The sequence below is a fragment of the Durio zibethinus genome, chromosome 14, assembly GCF_047325235.1.
Source record: "Durio zibethinus cultivar Kanyao isolate XHJ-2024 chromosome 14, ASM4732523v1, whole genome shotgun sequence".
NCBI classification, from domain to species: Eukaryota; Viridiplantae; Streptophyta; class Magnoliopsida; order Malvales; family Malvaceae; genus Durio; species Durio zibethinus.
Window position 1 is genome coordinate 8,749,739 of NC_143175.1, and position 22,219 is coordinate 8,771,957.

The window sequence follows — 22,219 nt, forward strand, 5'->3', positions numbered from 1 at the left end:
ATCAAAGAATGTCAATAAACAAATTGACCGAATTGATGCCATGTGGTTTTATGGTTGTCATCGATTTGATACCATGAGGTTTTATATTTATTATCGAACAAGACGGTCTGACAAACCGATCCAATTTTTAAAAAAGATAGAAGCATTCAAAACCAGTTAATATATATATATATATATATATATATATAAAAAGAAGGAATAATATTAACCAAACCACATCTTCATTCCAAGTAATATTTCCACAAGGTTCATTAGTTTTCCCCTGTTCATGAGCCGGGCGCCTCCAGCACAATGATAGTCACATCGTTTACATGAAAGCTATTTGTAACCAATGTGTCTGCTTTCGATTATTTATCAAAACATTCAATGCGCACTACCATGAAATATGGTCTCAAATATTAACTTCATTTAGCCTGGAGGCCAGTTCATTTGGCGCCCTCCAAGGAGGTGGACATGAATGTGATACACAGATTGACCTGCAACAGAATAATAATACTATATCAATAAAATTCTATAACAGTAGAAATGGGACATTGATATTTCTCAAATTAAATAAAAACATGGAAGAGAAAGAAAACACAAACATCCTTTAGGGCCATCATTAATCACAATCCTGAAGCCATCTTCCAGTCCTTCCTGTTTTGCAACAAGCTTTGCAGTATAAAGAAGGCGGCCAAGGATTTCACAGTGCCTCTCCTCAGCCTACGATGCAGAATTCACAACAATAAGAACAGAGAGGGATATAATCAGGAATTACCAGGATACTCTTTTAAAAGTTTTGGCAAAAACTGAAGCTCCTTTTTTTGACAACAGGTTGGAGGCAACAAGTTTTATAACAGGACAAAACCACAACCCTAAAACAGAAAAAGCTATAAGACTACAGAGGGATCAAATAAGGAGGGTAGAAGTTCTCAACTATAGTAATTAGGGTTACTTAAATGTTTTGGCGAACCAAACTCCTCTGGTCTACAACAGATTGGAGGTAACAAGCAAGTTCCAGCACAGGACAAAGTTTCAGAAGCAGTATTGGATAAACAAAGCCCAATTCAAAGGTCACAACTCAGCTGCAATTATATTAAATATACACCCTATGCTATAAAATGTAGGTAAACCAGTTCAGGACCAGAAGCTTAAATAAGGATCTTCAATCTTTTGGCCACTAAAGAAGCAGCACATTTTCGGTCTAATAAAATAATCACATACTGTGTGCAAGAAGCAAAATAGTGAAAAGTCTGGATGAAAATTTAAAAAATTGAGATACTTGGGTTTGTGGTCTGAAGCGGGCTTTTAATAGCAGCCATCAGTGGCTGCAGCCATTGAAACTGTTATTGCCACATTTAAGGCCAGAATATTATTCACAAATCGCACAATAAGTAGGTATCACAATGATGCATAGTGGTAGATTGCACATAACGGGAAGTTACAGCAGATTTTTATCTTCCTGCATTTCAATTAGAGTAAAAAAAAAAAAAAACTGTTCTTCCAAAAAATAAAAAATCATCAAACATGAGAACAAACTGTCAAGTTCTAAGGTTGGTATCCGCCAATCTAAAATTTTTATCTTTTCTCCTAGAAATTTTCAAACAACCCTCAATAGCAAATGAGAGAGCTTGCTTCCATGGCCACTAATTAATATTTGGTAAGGCAGGTTCAATTTGAATGTAGATGGAAGGAGATTGTCAATCAGCAGTGGTTTGTCTAGGGGAGTGTGCCAGGCTGTGGGCCATGACCAATGAGACTTGAGTGAGATGGAGATGATGAACAGGGGTTTAGATATTTAGCCAAAAATAAAATAGGAAAAACCAAGGCATTGATATGCTAGAACAGGGTACAATGTCATGCTGATGTAGAACAAGTAGGGTCAAAGTGATAGATGATATAAATTTAGAGTGAAAATCATAGACGCAATTAGGGAGAAATGGAGGAAATAGAAGACTTGGGTGAGAAACCAAAATGAATAAGAGGGCGAAAGTAAGAATAATCAATATCTCATAATCTCAAACTAACATCATCCAGAACTTAATCGAACCTAAATAACGTAAGTATTTATAACCAAACTCAAAACTCTACACTTGGAAAAGAATTAAAATGCTAATTAATATAAAATAACCAAATAATCAGAAATAGCCTAGATACATGCAAAGATTACAATCAAACATGTAAAATATAAAATAAAATCATAGATAACTTAATCTCTCAACTAGCATATTTCCATCCTCCACCACTTGCACTGATATCAACATAAAAGGTGTGAAGTCATGGTTAATGGGTTTTAGGGCATGAAAACTAAATTAATTAGAGGAAGAAATTTGAGAATATATAATTGGAGGAAATTTAGGTCGTAAATGAGATTATTCTAGTGGGATTTACAGTTGAAAATTTTTCACCTAAAGAGAAAGATTATTCAAGGGAGTAAATGGAAATATTTTGTTTGTAAATCAATATAGTTTCAAGGGAGGAAATCGAAATATTTTGTTTGTAAATCAATATGGTTATTAATTAATGTATTTTACTTGTCTGGTCAATAAAAGTAGAGGTGGCAAAATCAAACAGAACCAAAGAAACCCGCTCAACAAAGTTCGAACCAAACTTGTCCAAACACCATTTGATCAAAAAAGTAAAAGACCCAAACCCAAAACGACCCAAACTCGGCAAACCAAAAATGAACCGAACCCAAACTCAAACCGAACCAGAAAAGCATGCTAAAATAGTTATATTTTCCATAAAATCTAAAAAATGACTTGACTAGCCCGAGCCTGAACTTGGTCCAAGAACAAAAAGGCCCTAATTTGAAATGAACTGAGCCCAAGAAAATATGGACCCGAAATGACCCAAACCCAAAATGACCCTATCCTAACCAGCCCAAACCCGCTCAACTGTCACCTCTAATTAAAATTAGATAGTTTAATCATTAAACTATTTTTTTAAATATAGTAAATGTACATAAGAACTATAAAAGTCTAAAGCATAATAAATTATCCAAACAATAGAAATCATTAAGTATAAATTTGTTATTTTATTATATTAGTAGCAGTTAAAAACCAACACATAACAAAATAATGTAAAGTCATGAATGTTGTATCCATGATTAGCACCATTAGATCCACAAGCGCATAACTACTACAATTGTTACATGACGACAATTTAAAACCCTGATCTAAAGCTCTAGTTCAAGAACTCATACCTCTAATTTTGATTCTAGTCCAACCTCATTTAGAACCAAATAAATTTATTCCCATGCTAGGACAATACTATTGGCATAATTTTGTCCTTCAACTAATTATTACAGGTACTTTACTAAGAGAGATTCCCAAAGCTATCATTCTGAGTCTAGAAATCCCTAGGTAGATAAAAATAAAAAATTTTATTTTATAGTTTGCCTCATAATAAACCCCAATTTCTTATTTATATCATTTTCTTGCATGATATTTTCCATTTTGACCTTTCAAATTCTTTGCTCAACACATTTTCAATGTCCATGTTAGAATTGAACAAAAAATTATACTCCCTCCCTAACATAAATTGTTGAAATTGACTTACCGGTCAAATTTTACCAATTCAACTATGTTATTGCAAGTGATGATTTATTAAAATTTTAAAAATATATCTTTTTGGCCAAAATAAAATTTAAAAAAAAATGAATTGGAATCATTTCCAAATATATATTTATTATAATTTAATTTAATATAATAAAGATTTAAATTAATTTTGGTCATCAATGAAAAAGTTTTAACCAAATAAAATCAAACTAGGGCAATATTTATGGGATGAAAGGAGTAGTGAATTAGTAGTCACACTTTTATATGGATACTAAATTACCGCATTGTGGCACCTTTGAGTCTTATGTTTCTTTTGCTAGTCTCCCTACAATTGTTTTAGTGATTGTAATAACTTGGTGATGAGCTTTTTAATTCTAGCCTCAATTACACACTACTATTTTGTTCATTGGGAAGGTCATTTATTTTCCTACTCTGGCTTATGGAGGACGAGAGGTATTTGTAAATCTTAAAGCTCCAAAACAATTTCTTTCAACTGGGGTTAATGATGGAAGATTGCTTTAAGGTTTTATTAGGGTTTTTCCTTTTTACGTAGGGATATATTTGGAAATTGAGTTTATGTTAGGGATTTATGGCCTGTACCTATTAATACTTGAAATCAAGTGTTAAGGTTTTACTCCCATTGATTCTCTTCATTCCTCTCCCCTGCTAATCTCTTTGGGACCCTCTAATACTACTCTTTTTATCACCAAAATTCCTCTATTTCTTTCCATTTTCCATTTAATTTTCACTCCAATTTTCATTCTTTTTCTATCCCTCATTCAACATCAAGGGAAAGTGAAACGCACAAGCCAAACCAAATTGACAAAAACTGGACAGCATTAATTTAGCAGTCTATATTTTTTCCAATTTCATGCACAGCCATAATTGTAATTTCCTCCATACCAGGGCATAATGTTCACTGTTCAGTTAGATGACAGAAAACAAAAGCAAGAAAACTAATTATACCTTAGACAATCCAGTTAGGCCATCCTTGGATTTTGGAATTATTAAAATGTGTGTAGGAGCCTGGGGATCTATGTCCCTAAATGCTAAAACCTACAAACAAGAGAAAGGCAAACAAATAAGATGTTAGCGCAAATGAATGGCGAATAAACTTAAAACTAGCAGAAAAAAATTAACATATCAAACTAAACAAACAGCAAAAGAATTTTATAGGAACTTGCCCCAAAACAAAAACAGAGGAAAAAAAATGGTAATTCACACATGCAAATGATGGGATCAATGCATGAATCATTAGATATGGGAAAACAATAAAAACATAAATAACATTCAGAAATAGAAAACAAATTAAGCCATAAAAAGTAAAACTTTCAGCTTTAAATTATGTTTTTATGCATAAATTATAGATATAGCTAAGGGCTTTTTGTGCTTCTCCTAATTAAACAAGTGTGAAATTTTATTCCCACATTTCACTCAATGTTAATCAGATATCAGTGCGAGGGCATTTGGCTCACAGAATCTAACTTTTCCTCTCGGAATCTAACTTTTTGTTATCTAATTCCTTCGTTTAGTTGGGAAATTTCACCCCACACCAAGAATTTTACATTTCCATAAGCGTCAAAAAGAGAGATGGTAGGGGAATTAAAAACTCTCCTTTCCCTAAGGAATTTTTAGATTCCGGAGGGAAAATGAATTTTTTCCCCATTTGACCTCACTTAATTACATTTTTAGACTACATAAATAAACTTATTTCCATATGAAATGTAGTAATTATATATTTTGCTTTTTATGGTTTTGACAATGATTATGGTTTTAAGATTAAAAACACGATTTTTGTTGAAAATATCTTATGTAAAAAATTACTTTTCATCAATAACGACGATGTTTTTAGATAAAACACGTAGTTTTTGTTAAAAAATATGAAAAAAAATATTTTTCAGAATTAAACAAAAAAGACATTTCTAAAATAAAAAACCCGATCTTTGTTGAAATTATGAAAAAGAAATTACTTTTTAGAATTCTTTAGTTTCAACGAAAATAATGTATTATTTACGTATCACAAGTTATAAATGGCACGTGCTATTCATATATCATCAAGGATAATATAGTAAAAGATTTTATTAGATAATTTTATACTTCTCTAACCATACAAAAATCTTACATTCCCTAAGGTCAACAAAACCCAAGAATCTTACATTCCCCTTCAACATACTTTCCTCCGAAATCACTTTCCTTCCTAAAATTTAAGTATCCATGAACCAAATGCCCCTTCAAGTTAACAGAAAGGAAAAACCTAATCTTTGATTGTCACCTATTGACCCATTCAACCTGCCAAATATTCAACCCCGCCAGACTGGAAGTTACGGAAAAACACAAGGGCCCAATGCTAAGCCTACCCCAAAAATGATAACTATTTGCTAGCAAAGGAAGATAAGAAACTGTTGATCCAGATTTTGGAGACCAACCCAAAACCCAACCAACCTAAATTGACTTCAAAAGTTAATAACCCTAACGCTAAACTCGCACAACAATCAATCTAAAATGACTCAAACTCAACCAACCTGTCCATTTGCTACATACTTATAAAAAATAGACTAAAAACAAAAAAAGAAAGAAAGTGGGAAAACATGAACAAATGAAAGAAGATAAAGTTCACTTCATAGTTCCAAATGAAGTAGTTTTTAAAGGTTTAGTAGGATAATAAATTGTTGATGACCTTCTGACCCAAATCCATAAAGAATTTAATTCAAATTTTGTAAAAATATTTGTAAAATGTACCAAAAATCTTATCCGATGTTCTAGAACCTTCAAATTTCATCTAAAAATAATAAAAAAAAATACAGTTTAGAAACAAAAGTATTGCATATTGTGAGAAAACACTTATTTATAGCTGGTTCTAATCTTGTAATCTGTATATTTATATTTGTATCTCTAGAATTAAGTATTTGTATCCCTAGAATTAAGGAAGATTTAGTTTCCTAGTTTAACCCCTAGTTAGTTGTATATAAACCTAAGATTCTTGTATAATTCAATATAAGCAGTTTTTCAACATACATTCAGTTTCCACACTGATTTATTTCTTAGTTTTTCCACATGGTATCAGAGCTTTAAGCTCTTCTTGGGAAGAAAAATTTTTAGCCTTCATTACTGACTTTTTTAGGCCTTCATTGCCGAATCCTGTTTAAGCCTTCATTGCCGAACCCTTTCAAAGAAAGATATCACTATCACCCATTTTGAGAAAATGTTAACTGGGAAAATCACTGGAGTAATATAGATGTCTCAGAAACAAAGAGAGTTCAACAGGGAAGAGATTGAAAAGCTGATAAACTTATTGAAAATCCTTAAAAAGCCTACTATGGTATGTTCTTTGGGTAAAGTTTCTAGTTCAAGTAAAGCTTCCGATTCTCATGGATTAAATATCTCGGCTAAGCCTATTACGAGTTCTTGGGTCATTGACTCAGGAGCCACAGATCACATGACACATTCCCCACAAAAGTTTAGTACATATAGCCTGTGTCCTAGTAATAAGAAAATTGTTGTTGCTGATGGTTCACTTACCACAATGGCAGGATTACGAGATGTTCAAGTTAATCCCTAGTTTGTTCTAAAAAATGTTCTTCATGTTCCTGGATTGTCTACTAATCTGATATCTATACAAAAACTTACCAGAGATATGAATTGCAAAGTAACTTTTTATCCCTCTTATTGTGAATTTCAAGACCAGAGTTCGGGAAAGATGATTGGACTTGTAAGGAGAAGGAGGGACTATACTATCTTGAGACATCAAATAACACAAGTAGTATCAAAAATAGTTTACCTTTGTCATTTCTTTCTGAAAAATCTTCCAATAAATACAAAATCTGACTTTATCATTTTCGTCTTGGACATCCTTCTTTTGGAACCTTGAGAAACATGTTTCCTTGTTTGTTCAAAGAATTAAATGTTGAAGATTTTCATTGTGATATTTGCGAATTTGCAAAACATAAATGTGTGTCTTTCCCAATCAATAACAAAAGAAGTTCTACTCCCTTTTACTTGATTCATAGTGACATTTGGGGTCCCTCTACAATTTTTAATATTTCTAGTGCGAGATGGTTTGTTTCATTCATAGATGATTGTACTAGGGTTTCTTGGATTTTTTTACTTAAATCCAAATCAGATGTGAATAGTGTGTTTTTAAGCTTCCAAAATATGATCCAAAATCAATTTGGAGTAAGAATCAAGAGATTTAGGTCTGATAATGCAAGAGAGTACTTCAACCAAAGTCTATCCACCTATTTCCAAAAAGAGGGGATTATCCATGAGTCATCTTGTGTTAATACTCCATAGCAGAATGAAGTGACATAGAGGAAAAATAGCCATTTACTAGCCACAACCCGAGCCTTTCTTTTTCAAGCAAATGTACCTAAATCTTATTGGGGGAAGCTGTTCTCACTGCCACACACATTATAAATAGGTTACCTTCAAAAGTTTTGGGATTTAAACTCCTATGGAACTACTTTCACAATTTTATCCCAACCTCAATACCACAAACAATCTCACACCTAGGATATTTGGTTGTACATCACTTGTTCATGTCCACAGTCATAACAGGGGAAAGTTGGATCCAAGAGCGATTAAGTGTATTTTTGTGGGGTATTCTTCAACTCAAAAGGGATATAAGTGCTATCATCCTCCTACCAAAAAATTTTGTGTTTGCAGATGTCACTTTTGAAGAAAATAAACCATTTTTTACTCAACCTTATCTTCAAGGGGAGACTTCATTCATGGAAGATAAGGATAAAGACTTTTTTTTGCTTGATTTGCCCCCTTCTTCAACATTTACACCCATTAATTCTTTTGAGTCGAAACCTGTTTCTGCTGAGCCCAAGTCAAACACTGAATTTGAGTCTGAACCCATTCCAAATACGAAAGATGTGACAAAAGATAATATTGTTCTTGATTCTATGAAGGAATTACAGGTGTACTCAAGAAGGAAAGTTCCAGATCCTGAACCAGTGCCAATCCAAGAACTTGATCCTAACTCTAGAAATGAGATAACTACAGTTTTTGACTCTGTTTCTCAAAATAAGCATGAATCTCCTAAAACTATAACTAGTGATTATGATTTGCCTATTGCCATTAGGAAAAGAACCAAAGAATGTACCAAGCATCCACTATACCCAATATCTAATTTTGTGTCATTTGAAAAATTCTCACAATCCCACAAAAATTTTCTTGTGAGCCTAAACACTATTTTTGTTCCAACTACATTATCCGAGGCATTATCTAGTGAGAAATGGAGGCAAGCCATGAAAATAGAAATGGAGGCCTTAGAGAAAAATCAAACATGGGAACTGGTAGAGTTGCCTAAAGGAAAAATTCAGTGGGGTGTAAATGGGTTTTCACTGTAAAATACAAGGCAGATGGTACTGTTGAAAGGTATAAAGCCAGGTTAGTGGCTAAGGGCTACACTCAAACCTATGGAGTGGATTACAAGGAAAACTTTGCTCCAGTTGCCAAGATGAATACAGTTAGGATTTTGTTATCATTGGCTGCAAATTACAATTGGCAGCTTCAACAATTTGATGTAAAGAATGCTTTTTTACATGGTGATTTGGAAGAAGAAATATATATGAAGGTTCTACCGGGATTTGGAGATCATCTAGAAGCAAACAAAGTATGCAGGCTAAAAAAGGCTTTATATGGCCTTAAACAGTCTCCTAGAGCTTGGTTCGGGAGATTTGCCAAAGTAATGCTAGCAATTGGATATAAACAGAGTCAAGGAGATCACACATTGTTTATCAAGCACTCTGATTCGGGAGAGTCACGGTTTTATTAGTGTATGTTAATGATATAATTGTAACTGGAGATGATGAAAAAGAGAGAGAATCTCTAAAACAGTGTTTGGCTAGAGAATTTGAGATAAAAGAGCTTGGGAGATTGAAGTACTTCCCAAGAATTGAAGTAGCTCACTCACGGCATGGTATTTTTATCTCACAACAGAAATATGTGATGGATCTTCTGAAGGAAACTGGGAAGCTTGCATGTAAACCTGCAAATACCCCTATAGATCCTAATCATAAAATTGGAAAAGCTAGTGAAGAGGCTGCTGTAAATGGAGAGATGTACCAAAGATTAGTTAGAAGACTCATTTATCTCTCACATACTAGACCTAATATAGCATATGCTGTGAGTGTGGTAAGTCAATTTATGCATAGTCCTAAAGAAGTGCACCTACAGGCTGTCTACCGTATATTGCACTATTTGAAGGCCAATCCTGGGAGAGGTATCTTATTCAAAAGAAATCCAGGGTTAGTTTTAGAAGCATATACAGATGCTGATTATGCAAGTTCAATAACTAATAGAAGATCCACCTCAGGCTACTGCACTTTCTTAGGTGGTAATCTTGTGACTTGGAGCAGTAAAAAACAAAATGTGGTGGCAAGCTCAAGTGCTAAAGCAGAGTTCAGAGCAATGGCTCAAGGAATTTGTGAACTACTATGGTTAAAGATTATCCTAGAAGACTTGAAGATCAAGTGGGATGGACCAATGAGACTCTACTGTGATAACAAGTCTGCAATAAGCATTGCACACAATCCTGTGCAACATGACAGAACAAAACACATTGAAGCAAACCGGCATTTCATAAAGGAGAAACTAGACAGTAGGTTGATTTGTACACCTTATGTATCAACCAAGGGTCAACTTGCAGATGTGTTGACTAAAGGTCTCAGCAGTGCAACATTTCAAGAAATTATTTCCAAGCTGAGAATGGAAAACACCTATTCACCAGCTTGAGGGGGAGTGTGGGAAAACACTTATTTATAGCTGGTTGTAATCTTGTAATCTGTATATTTATATTTGTATCTCTAGAATTAAGTATTTGTATCCCTAGAATTAAGGAAGATTTAGTTTCCTAGTTTAACCCCGAGTTAGTTGTATATAAACCTAAGATTCTTGTATAATTCAATATAAGCAGTTTTTCAACATACATTCAGTTTTCACACTGATTTATTTCTTAGTTTTTCCACACATATATCTTTGTACTTATAAAATGGATAAAACATAAATGTATATACTGAACACTGAGAAGCTAAAAAAGCTTATGCTATCATTTATCATCAATAATAACATTTGAAGACAAGAAAAATTAAAATCATAATTTTTTTGTTACCAATACAATGAGATCCTTTAATAGAAAGCTTATTATTTCTTCATTAAAAAAACTTAGGCCAAAAGAGTGCTAATGTAAATGTATGAGAAAGATGAAGATTGTAGCTGAAAAAAGGTGCAAGATAAATGGTAAAGAGCAGAAATGCATGAACATTACAAGAATGTGGAACAAAGGATACAAAACTGTTAGATATGACATAAAATGTTTGACAAGGGAGAGAGGAATAGAGATGGTTGGTCAGTATTAAATATGGAAAAAGTGTTTGGCAAATAAGATAAATTGACAGATTACAAAACCTTCACCAATAATGATAGTTTAAAGCTTTGGCCAATCAAAGGAAAAGTCATAGATAAGTAATGATTTTTCTTAAATGCAACATTGAGTTGCCAGATTTCTTCATTAGAAAAGATAAAGTTGGATAAAAAAACAGGAAAATTTGCATTTGAAGCACTTCACTTCGGTACACGACACATGCTGTTTAGGCCTAGTAAATTGGGAAAACAGTGATGTAGAACAAGGAAGGGAAGACAGAAAAATAGTGAACTGAGAGAAAAAAGTAGTGAATGATGAAGAAATCACAGGAATCTAAGGGGAAATCTCATTTCACTATATCCCATGGGTCCTAAAGCTGTTAGAAACTAAAATAGCTTGATATTTCTAAAATACTTCCTAAACCTTATTAACTGGTAAATAAGTAAAACACTGATCAATATAAAATGACTGAAATTTCATAAAATTTAAGAAAACGGCAGTCAACTGCATGAAAATATATAATAAATAAGATAAATCACTAATTATATAATTTCTCCATGCAAACATTCTAGCCAGCATCAATAGGCCCATTAACTAAGCTAAAGTCTGATGCAATTTTGTTATATATTAATGAAATAACAAGTGCGTAAACAACTTAGTCGGTGAAATGAATTAAAGAAAAAAAAAATCCAATAAAGCAAAACAATCGTTCCACTTAGTTTGTTATTTTGTCAAATGCGTTTTGCTTTTCATAGAGTGCTAAAAAAAAAGGTAAATACTACTAAAAAGCAAAATCATAATTGCTTAAAATTGAGCAAATGAATAACAATCCTAACATGATAATTATAAACTAAAGTAAAATCTTGAAAAATGTTCTCCAGAAAAAATTACAGTTTGAATTTGTAATTCTTCAAAAATATTATTTGTGTTAAATCCCAACACGCTTTTCTTTTCGCTTCAAGCATCACCAAATCTATATTCAAAAACTGCTTGTAAGACAAACCAAAAAGAAAAACCTCTACTGTATTCTTCTGAGTTAGATGTGCTATCCTATATATTTGACATGAATTGTTTTAGGCCTTAAGGGGCCAAATTCTCAAAATGTACAAGGCCAAGGTACATTCTCCGACATAAAAGTACAGGGGTTGTTCGCATTTTTACCCTTTTGAAGATAAACACTGAACTACAGCGAGATAAAAGCTCAAAACTAGTGATTTGGAATTGTTACATGCAGCTTAATTACTTGAAATAGAAGACAAAATAAATTCCAAGTCGCTCCCAGAATTTTGGGCGAGGGAAGTTTGTTTTAAGAATCTACAAAAATTTACATATTGACAAACAATTGTCGATAATCTCCTGTTGTAAGAACAAGAACAAAAAAAAATAGGGGTTTAGATACCATGAAACCCTAAGTTTCAAGATGGAAAGTTGGCCATGATTTCTAAAAGATCTTTCCAGCATAGAAATTGACTCCATAGAATTTAACATCAAAGTATAAAAAGATCATTGTAGCACCTTATCATCCTCATACACCACTGTAGATGGGATTTCCTTGTTAATGATTTTGTCAAATCTGAAAAAAAAAAATTAAATGAGAAAGAAAGAACTCGGAGATTCAAATCAAAGTGAATATGGAAGAAACATTTATCGTCGAAAATGATATTAAAAAAAAGATTTTTCTAAAACAAATTTAAGATGAGAGTGAAATTGATGAGAAGAAGAAGAAGAAGAAGAAGAAAGAGAAAAGTGGGCTCACATCGTAGGAGAATCAGAGGGAACAGCAGCAAGGGCAGCTTCTTTCTCCGAAGCCATGAGGGAAGACTCCGATGGCAAACGGGTTAAATGAGACCTCAAAACTAACAGTCGGCTCCTTATCTCATCACTCATCCAGTCATCACTAACCCTACTTTCCAAGGATTCGGCTTATCTCCATTTCACTGTAAAATGGACGGAAGGATCAAGGGACACATCATCAATAAATAGATCTAAGGACAAAATTATGCCACATTATTATGCAGCGATTGTTAAAAGAAAATTTTATCTTACAAAAAATTGGGTATCAGATTCTGCAAAAGCTTTTGCGTTTGTTCCTAAAAGAATTAATTCATCATCACGTGATCGATAGCATCCAATTATTCTGCGTTCTCCCAACTCATAATTATTCTCAACGACGAACATTTAGAAGAATCCTACTTAATTTTGTTTTCATTAGAAAAAAGACTCTTTTTGTTTGTTTCAGAACCCAATTTTTTAGTCATTTTGCAATCAAATTTCTTTTTAACCTAAGATAATAGAATTGTTCATTTTCATTTTAGAGCATTTGAATAATTTAAGAGGTAAATTGTTGACAAATCTTCTAAAAGTTAGATATAGTGAACATTGATATCGCTAAAAAAAAATCTTACTACTAACATCAGTATCAAAGATAATGTGTGTTCTCACTGCTACTGCCAAATCGGGAAAGTGGATATGTGATTATTGGTGCATTGAACTCAAACTTTAAATTTTGTTTGTCTTGTGTTTTTGTCGTTCTCGACAGTCCATCGCTCCTCTGGCCAGTAAAAGATCCGGTAGTCTCTCTATCTTAGGGTTAAGGGTGAATAATTGATCAATTCTGCCAGTTTGATTTTAAAAAATTAATAATTAAATTAATTAATTTTTATTTAATAAATAATTAAATTCATTTAAAATTTTTAAATAATTCTTTATAATTGAATTGATTAAAATAGATTTAATTTTATTAAATAATTAAAAATTTTATTACTATTTATTATGAATAATTATTTAACTATAAATTTAATTTAATAAAATTTAAAATCAAATATCATTTAAATTAAATCATTAATAATTTAATAATTTTTATAATATTTAAAAAAATAAATAAAAATACTTATCTCAATTTTTTTATCTTTATTTATTAAAAAATTAATTAATTTGATCAATTCGATTATTAGTGTTAAAAATTAAAAACTAACTGATTTAATTATTTTAATCAATCCAAAAATCCACTATAATCAAAATCGAATAGCTTAAACTAAATTAATTTTTTTATTAGATTAGTTAAATTGATTTGAATTTATTTCTACTCATCCTTATTTAAAAGTTTATTTGAATAAATGATGAGATTAATTTTGAAATTAAAAATTATTATAATTATTATTAAAAAATTTTATAAAAATTTTTTTATTAAAATTGATATTTAAATTTAACTATACTAAATATGCGGTGATATCTAAACCCTCACTTAGCTAGCCTTAATCAGCTCGCGCGTTTTGCCCTCATACAGCCCCTCTGCCGCACGTTACACCATCCGCCTCCACTCTACTCAGAGTTGAACGTCCACCCCTCTCTCATACTGAGCAATATGTCGAATCCCCTCTACCCGAGCAACCAGAAAATATATGTGTATTTTTATTTTTTCAAATCATCATATCGCCCCTCCTTCCCTAAAGCAAACTTGTCCGATCCTCTCTCTCCCTCCTTTTGCATGCACTGGTACGAGGAAAAACTTAAACAAAATTTACTCGACGTTTTTTATTAAATAAATAAATCAAAATTAAAAATCAAAATCAATATATTAAAAATTTTTTGTTACACAGATTAGGTACATATAATTTGAAAAAAAATTAATAAATTTTGATAAATTTTTTAAATAAATTTTTTTAATAAAAATTTTGACAAAATTTCTATAGTTTAATAAATATTTATCAAATTTAAATTATAAATGACATTTTTAATAATTTTTTTAGATATTATTTATTTTCATATTAAATTTTATTTATTTATCAGTTTAAATTAAAAGAAAAAAAAACACTTCATAAATTTGACCTAAAAAAATTTAAGTTTTATCCCTGGTATAGACCTCTTCATGTCTAGTTTGTATTTTTTTTGTCAAATTATGTAAAAAATCTCTATACTTTGTAAAAATTTAAAATTTAATCCATAGACTATAATTAATATAAATTTAAATTTTATATTTTTTAATTTGATAATCTTAATCTAATCATTAACTACATTAATCTTTTACTTTTAAAAATGCTAATGGGGCTATTGACTTTATGATATAACGTTGACTTTATCAATGTGGTAATTTAGATAGCTTAAATCAATTATTATATTATATAAATTATTCATATACTCATACAAAAATTTAAATTTAGTTTATATACTCGCATGAAGTTTAAAATTTAATCCCTCTAATGTGAAGAAATATTTTAAATTTTTTAAAAATTTTTTAATGTTTTTTTAAATATTAATTTTACTTTTTCAATATTTTAATTTTTTAAATAATTTTTTGTAATCAATTCACCCAAAATATTTATTTCACCATTTGAGCCCTTGTTAGAAGCAAAATGAAATTTTTTTTATCCAATTGATGATTTAATTTGGTGAAAATATATATATAAGGGTTTAACTAATTTAAAATAGAAGATCTAGGGTTTAATTAATTGCAATAATATATTAAGAGTTTAAATGATTATTAAATTTTTTGTTTAAGAACTTTTTTTATCCTTTTGCCTTTTATGTTTTTTAGAAATTTTCTATATTTTTTAACATTTAAATGAAAAAATAAGTAAATAAAACTATAAAGAAGACATGGGTCTCTAAAATTTATTCTATTAGGTATATTTGAAATGAAAGAGCAAAAACTTTAGGTAAAATAGACAAATAACGAAACATGAAAAGTTTCTAATTTTGATTTATTCTTCACTTGAATAAGATAAAAAAATATGTAATTTTTTAAAAATTTATACTTTTTTTAAAAACATAAAATATTTTTAAAATTTTCTAAAAACATTAAAATTAAAAAATACAAAAAAATTTATAAAAATTCCAAAACTTAAAAATAATAAATTTAAATATTTTGTTTAAATAAAATTGTTAAATTTTGAAAAAATACAAAAACTTTCAAAAAATTAAATTAAAAAAATTAAAATATTAAAAAATTTAATATTTCTTAAAACAAAAAAACTATTAAAAAATTTAAATATTTTTATATAAAAAAATTAGATTTCAAAATTTACGTGAGCATAATGATTAAATTTCAACTTTATATAATTTAATAATTGATTTTATTCATCCAATTTGTCATATTAACAACTCTATGCTTATATCATCAAATCAATAATTATATCAATATTTTTAATAATAAAAATTATTAAAATTAATGATTAAATTAAAATTATCAAATCAAAATAATTTATTGACGGTCATACTCAATGATATAGGCTAGAAACTTCAAAGGAGGTGGGCCAGCATATCATCGCGGCTTTATGAGTGGGTCCAGTCCAAAAATATAGTATTAATTTAAATAATAGTTAATTTAGTTAATGTCAAGATTAGTTATGGGATTGGTTAAAAATGATGTCAGGGTTGCTACAACGTCGCAATTTATTATAGATGTTTTAAAAGGAGGAACGATGATTGTATGGGCATCATTCAATACAATTCTTGAATAATCTCTCAAATTCTCAATCTCTTTTTTCTTTCTCTTCTCTAATCATAGATGGGAGATATGAAAATATTAACAAAAACTCATAAATAATACCTTTTAAATCATGTAAAAGGCAATGGTGCAAAGCCTCACATTTTAACATTTTTCATTCAATGGGAATTACAATCTTTAAAAATGTGACAAACACAAATTAAAAAAAAAAAAAAAAAAAAAAACCAAAATAATATGCTAAATGCTAGAAAACCTAAAAACCATAAAGAAGTCATTGAAATATTTAAGGTTGAGCCTTCTATTTATAATAGTGAATAAATGACATAATAATTAAAGTTTTAAAATGAATATTTAATGTAAACTAAGTTATTTGGTCATAACTTGTTGAATCATTGATGGAATAAAAAGGGTCGTTACTTACTAAAAGATTTAAACGTCCAATCGTCCATCTTTAAAATTTAGATTTTGATTAAAAGTGTAAATGATACATTAGTATTTATAAGTTATTCGGGTTCGATTAAAAAAAAACTTAAATTCGATTCGATTATTGTCGAGTCAAGCTCGAGTTCGAGTAATTCGATTTATCGATCGAGCCGAATTTGAGTATTTTTATATCTGACTCAAGTAGCTCGCGAGTCTAATCGAATTTTTATATTTAAATATATTTTTATTATTTTAATTAATAAAATATTTTGAGTCCGAGTTCGAGTCTGAGTTCGAGCATGAATAATCGAACTTTATCGAGTATACGAATCGAGCTTATTTTTACATATTAATCAAACTTAATCGAACGAGCTCGAGTAACTCAAATTCGATCACGAATTGAGTTCAAACTTAAAAAATAAAATTTGATCGAGTTCAAATCAAATATCGAATCTTGAATTATGAGTCGAATTTAAACTTAAATTTTTCACTATTCGACTCAATTCAGTTCGTTACAACCTTAATTCTGACACGAGGTCATTGTCTGCAACCATTGACCACCATATGTAACTTTTAGCTGTTACTCGTCGACGTCTTTTTCACTTCAAAATTTTATCATTTTTTCATCTCAAACCTCTCATCAAATCTCTCGAATTAAAATTTTTTTTTTTTAAAGTGCCTAGAATTTCATTGATTTTTAAATTGAAGTCATAAATAACCAAATAGAAACGATAGAATTTTATTGTAAGTAGTCATGAATAAATAAAACCAAGGAATTAAGAGAATTAAATTTCATTAAAATAGTTTCAAGGTACTATAAGACAAAATCCTTAATATAGTTATAATTTTTTTCTTTTTTTTTCATTTATTTAATTTTTAATCAATTCCAAATGTATTCTCTTTCATGATAATTTTATTCTTTCATAATTTAATTCAAAAATAAAATATATTTATTAAATTATATTATTAACCAAGTTAATTATAATAATTTACTATAATTTTATATTTATTTATTTACTTATTTATTTGATGTTTAAAATTTTGGGATATTAAATATTTATGATTTTAAAAATATATATATACTTGATTAAAATTTTTTATTTGAGATTTTAATATATTAAATTTAATATTATTTATTTGATATTTTAAAATTTTCTTATATAAAAATTCAAAAAAAATCCAATGAACACGAAAAGATAAGTCAAAACACATTCTAACATTTATATATTCTTTTATATATTGTATTTAACCTAAATAACTTTTTTTGGGACGATAAATAATAAAATCAGACAGCCCACGTGCAAGGGCCTCAAACGACCCCACCGCATTGTATGTATCTCTGGCTGTTTGGATTGAATTTCGTCGTTTCGGCGCCTGATACCGTTGGATCAAAAATCTGAAAATCAAGGGAGGAGATAAAAGCCCTAAAGGCATAAACACTGCAGCTCGTTCTCCGCCTGGCTTCCAAAATAACCTCATTTTTCATTGTTCATTGTTTCATCCTTTTATTGCAGTCGCGCCATTCATATTCATACTTATTAAGGTGGGTTCAATGCTTAGTTCTCTGTTTATTTGATTAAGTTGTTACTTTCTTCCGTTTCTGTCATTTCTTTTTCCAACTCTTACTTGGATTTGCTGTTTCTTTTTCTCGTGATTTTGCATCCCACTTAGCCCCTTTGTCTTTAGATCTGGTAACTTGGATTGTTTGGTTTAGTCATATTTTTGGGAAATTTTTAAGTAAAAATTTTTATAGCTTTGAAGTTTAGCTCAGTGCTTGATGAAGATTTCATGTTTACATGTATTCTTCCAGCAGCCTGAATTTATCATTCTTCAGATTTCAAGCTTAACTTAGATTTTAGTGTTTTTCACCTTTGCCTGTTCTTTCCTTTTATTTTGGTCTCAACCTTCGTTATTCTGTTAGGGCTGAGAAGGGTGGTTTGATGAGGAGTTCGTTTGCTTATTGTAATTTCTTTTTTTTATTTTACTTTAATTTCTGCAATATTAGTGGCTATGAACAATTATGGTTATTTGATTTTTTTTTTGAGCCTTCCATGGCTATTATGTCTTGTCAGTGCATGGATGATAGATTGCTGTGTCAGAATTTTACAGTTTTGCTGTTGTCAGAGGTTTTTTTGTTGGATGGATTGTTTCTTATGCTTCATCTTTAGTGTGTTTTATTTATTTCCTTTTTTACTTCTGTTAGGTTTGTTTCTTCAAGTCTTTCTGTGTTTTGATTCTTGTTTGCGGACTTGCTTTTTACTCCTTTGTGCAGATGAATGTGGAGAGGCTCATGAAGATGGCCGGTGCTGTCCGTACTGGCGGAAAGGGTAGCATGAGAAGGTATATTCATGGTTTGAAATTTCCCTAAGGCTAGCTATATGAAGTTTTATGGGGTGAATTCCTAAACCCCCCTATAGATTAGTAAAGCACACAAACAAACCCCCTCCTATTTGAAAATGTTGTTTTACATCCCTTGACTGTTGTCTTTGTGAAACTGTTACTGTCCTTGGACCCATGTTTAAAATTTGCCATCAAAAGTTGCCCTCATGGCATCATCTTAACGTCCAAAATTAATCTAAATTTTTTTTTTTCTCAAAAAAAAAAAAAAATCAATTCAAGGATAGAAACTGAGTAATAAAAGGAGTTGAGGTAGAATGAGAGCAAATTTCTGAGCTTCAAAATTTCCTTCTTCATTGCCTTTATATATATATATATATATATATATATATATATATATATATATTTGGGAGAGAATTACTTATCCTAAAAGAATCAAACAGAGAACAAATTTGATGAATCTCTAGTATCTATGCATGAATCAAACAAAGATTTAGGTGTATAGCATGTATTGACCAAAAATTAACAAATCAAAGAGATAAAAAAATGCAACTATAAAGATCAATAGATAAACGAAAAGAATAAGGATTTATCCAGCATGAATGCACTCGGTACTGGTTATCATGATGAGTTGAGGCTTGGGACTAATTGCATTGCAATTGAACCCATAGTTTCTCTAAGCTTGTAATGAGCGATCCTTTTTATATATTTACATTTGTCCTTACATTCTACCTTTTTGAAGAGAAAATAAAACCCTTTTGATAGTGATAGAACAATATAAGAATTCTTTTTGCTGTGAAGAAAAGAAAGAATTAAAACTATGTTTTTTTTAATATACATATATAAGAGAGAGGAAAAACAAAGTTGAGAATTGGGTAGGGGAAATCTTCCGTGTTTTAGATATGAGATGGGCAACAGAGATTGAGATGGTAGTGGAAAAGAAAAAGAAAGATGCTGCGTCCATTGTGAGTGGAGGGAAGTGGGAGAAGTGAGAAAGGTAAAGAGAGTAAAAAGTGAAAATCCATCCAAAGAAAGAGAAAAATATAATATAGAAAAGGGAAAGCAAAAAATTAAAAGTGATGAGGTTGGCAAAATTTAAGTTGACAAATCTGCAGTTGCTAAAATTTAAGCTGAATGGGCAATGGGTGTTAGGAGAGTAACGATTTGACTACCCAAAATAACAGTAAAGGGGGGTAAAATAACATTTTCAAACAAGAAGGGGTTTTGTGTCTTGTTCTAATGTATTTAGGTTTTGGAATTCAAGTCGGTTATCTTCGAAAATGTGGGGATAAGTTTTTTTTTCTTTCAATTATTTAGGAGGGACTCTTGAATCAACTTTTTTCCTTACCGTGCAATGTTTGGTTAGCGAACATGTCAAGTGCAAGGTTTTATGATATTATTTTCATCTATCCTCTTTGTCATTTGTAACTTCAATTTCTTGGTCATTTTTAACTTTCAATCTGAAGTGCCATTGCCCCCATTGAAATCTTGAAATGTTTTGGTATAGTATAATAATATTTTAAATTTACTTCAATTTTAATTTTCCCACTAAATTGGAAGAAAAAAAATGTTTTGATCTTTAAAAGAAAATTTTGGGAATTTCATTAGTCGATCACTCCTTAAAAGTTTAAACTAGTGGGTGATATTTGCATTAAAAGATCTTTTTTTTTTGTGCAAATTTATTGGGGTAAACGTGAATAAAACAAAAACAAAGATTATTTATTTAATATGACAAGTACCAATTTTCAGGATCTGCCCTGATTGTAAGCCATCTAAAAAGTGGCTGGCTGAATTTTGATCATTATCTTGTTATTTTAACCTCTGTTAATAGAAAGAAGAAGGCTGTCCACAAGACAACTACCACTGATGACAAAAGGCTGCAGAGCACCCTCAAGAGAATAGGAGTAAATGCTATTCCTGCAATTGAGGAAGTCAACATATTCAAGGATGATGTTGTTGTCCAGTTTAGTAACCCAAAAGGTAGATTGCTTAATTGACATGGACCGTGTAATCTATTGAAATGTTTCGCAAGATAAACTAATGTGTGATGGTCTATATTTCAGTTCAAGCTGCTCTTGCTGCCAACACCTGGGTTGTTAGTGGTTCCCCTCAGACAAAGAGTATACCTCTCTTAACTTTAGAGCGTCTGAAAGTTTATCAAATGTTATTTACTATTTACTCTTTGACAATTCTCTACCATTATCCCTAAAGGCTTCAAAGACTAACGGTTTTTCCTCAGCAATTATATGTTTTTCCTTACATTTTAAGCTTAGTTATGCGTCATATTTTGACATGTACTTTATTCCCCGATTCCAGAATTGCAGGATATTCTTCCTGGAATCATCAACCAATTAGGTATGTGCTCCTGGCTCTATTTGGTTTCCTTTTTTTTTTTTGTGATTGTTTAATTTCAAATGGATATCAACTTTTGACCCTTGTAAAATTTTTAGGGCCAGATAATTTGGATAACTTGAGGAAGTTGGCAGAGCAATTCCAGAAGCAGGCACCTGCTGCTGGTGCTGGTGCAACCAACACTCAAGAAGAGGATGATGATGATGATGTACCAGAACTCGTAGCTGGTGAGACCTTCGAAGCTGCAGCAGAAGAAGGTCATGCTGCTAAATAGAGTTTTTAGTGATTTAGTTTTCTGCTGTTTTATGATTCTGATGAATTACTTTTTTTTTTTTTTGGCTTACAATTTACTCTTGATCTGGTTGATACCCTCACTGTGACACTTGATAGTATTAGTATAGTGTTTTGGTTCACAACAAGTCTTCTTTTTTAAGAACTCCGGATATTTTGCTGACAGAATCTTTTTATCAATACCAAGGTTCTTTAAACGTTCAATATGTTTAGTTAATCAAATATGCCAGAATGAAATTATATGATATCAGTTGTTAATAAATCCAATAGAATTACAAAAAACACTTGTGTAAGAAAAAAATTGATACTCCTTTATTTGACTCGGTGTGGAAATTAAGTAAATTATTTTTTACTTTTACTGTTATTTATATTTTTTAAATAACAAACTTTTAACATAGATAAATAACAGTTTTTTTATCCTAGTTTTCATAATGCACAGGTCTAAAAATCCGAATGGTTTGG

General features: G+C 30.5%; 2 protein-coding genes across 2 annotated transcripts; one reads left to right on the plus strand and one right to left on the minus strand.

The window, feature by feature from the left end:
- Positions 1-204: 204 nt before the first annotated feature.
- On the minus strand, positions 205-12,840 carry HIT3 (HIS triad family protein 3). Its single transcript, XM_022887656.2, has 5 exons — positions 12,665-12,840; positions 12,424-12,481; positions 4,506-4,595; positions 585-702; positions 205-476 (listed from the first exon to the last, which is right to left on the minus strand). The coding sequence occupies exons 1-5, from the start codon at positions 12,793-12,795 to the stop codon at positions 409-411; spliced, it is 465 nt and encodes a 154-aa protein (XP_022743391.2). The 5' UTR covers positions 12,796-12,840; the 3' UTR covers positions 205-408.
- Positions 12,841-18,171: 5,331 nt separating this feature from the next.
- Positions 18,172-21,885, plus strand: LOC111295139 (nascent polypeptide-associated complex subunit beta-like). Its single transcript, XM_022888517.2, has 6 exons — positions 18,172-18,320; positions 19,050-19,117; positions 20,946-21,094; positions 21,178-21,234; positions 21,431-21,469; positions 21,565-21,885. The coding sequence occupies exons 2-6, from the start codon at positions 19,050-19,052 to the stop codon at positions 21,738-21,740; spliced, it is 489 nt and encodes a 162-aa protein (XP_022744252.1). The 5' UTR covers positions 18,172-18,320; the 3' UTR covers positions 21,741-21,885.
- Positions 21,886-22,219: the final 334 nt, after the last annotated feature.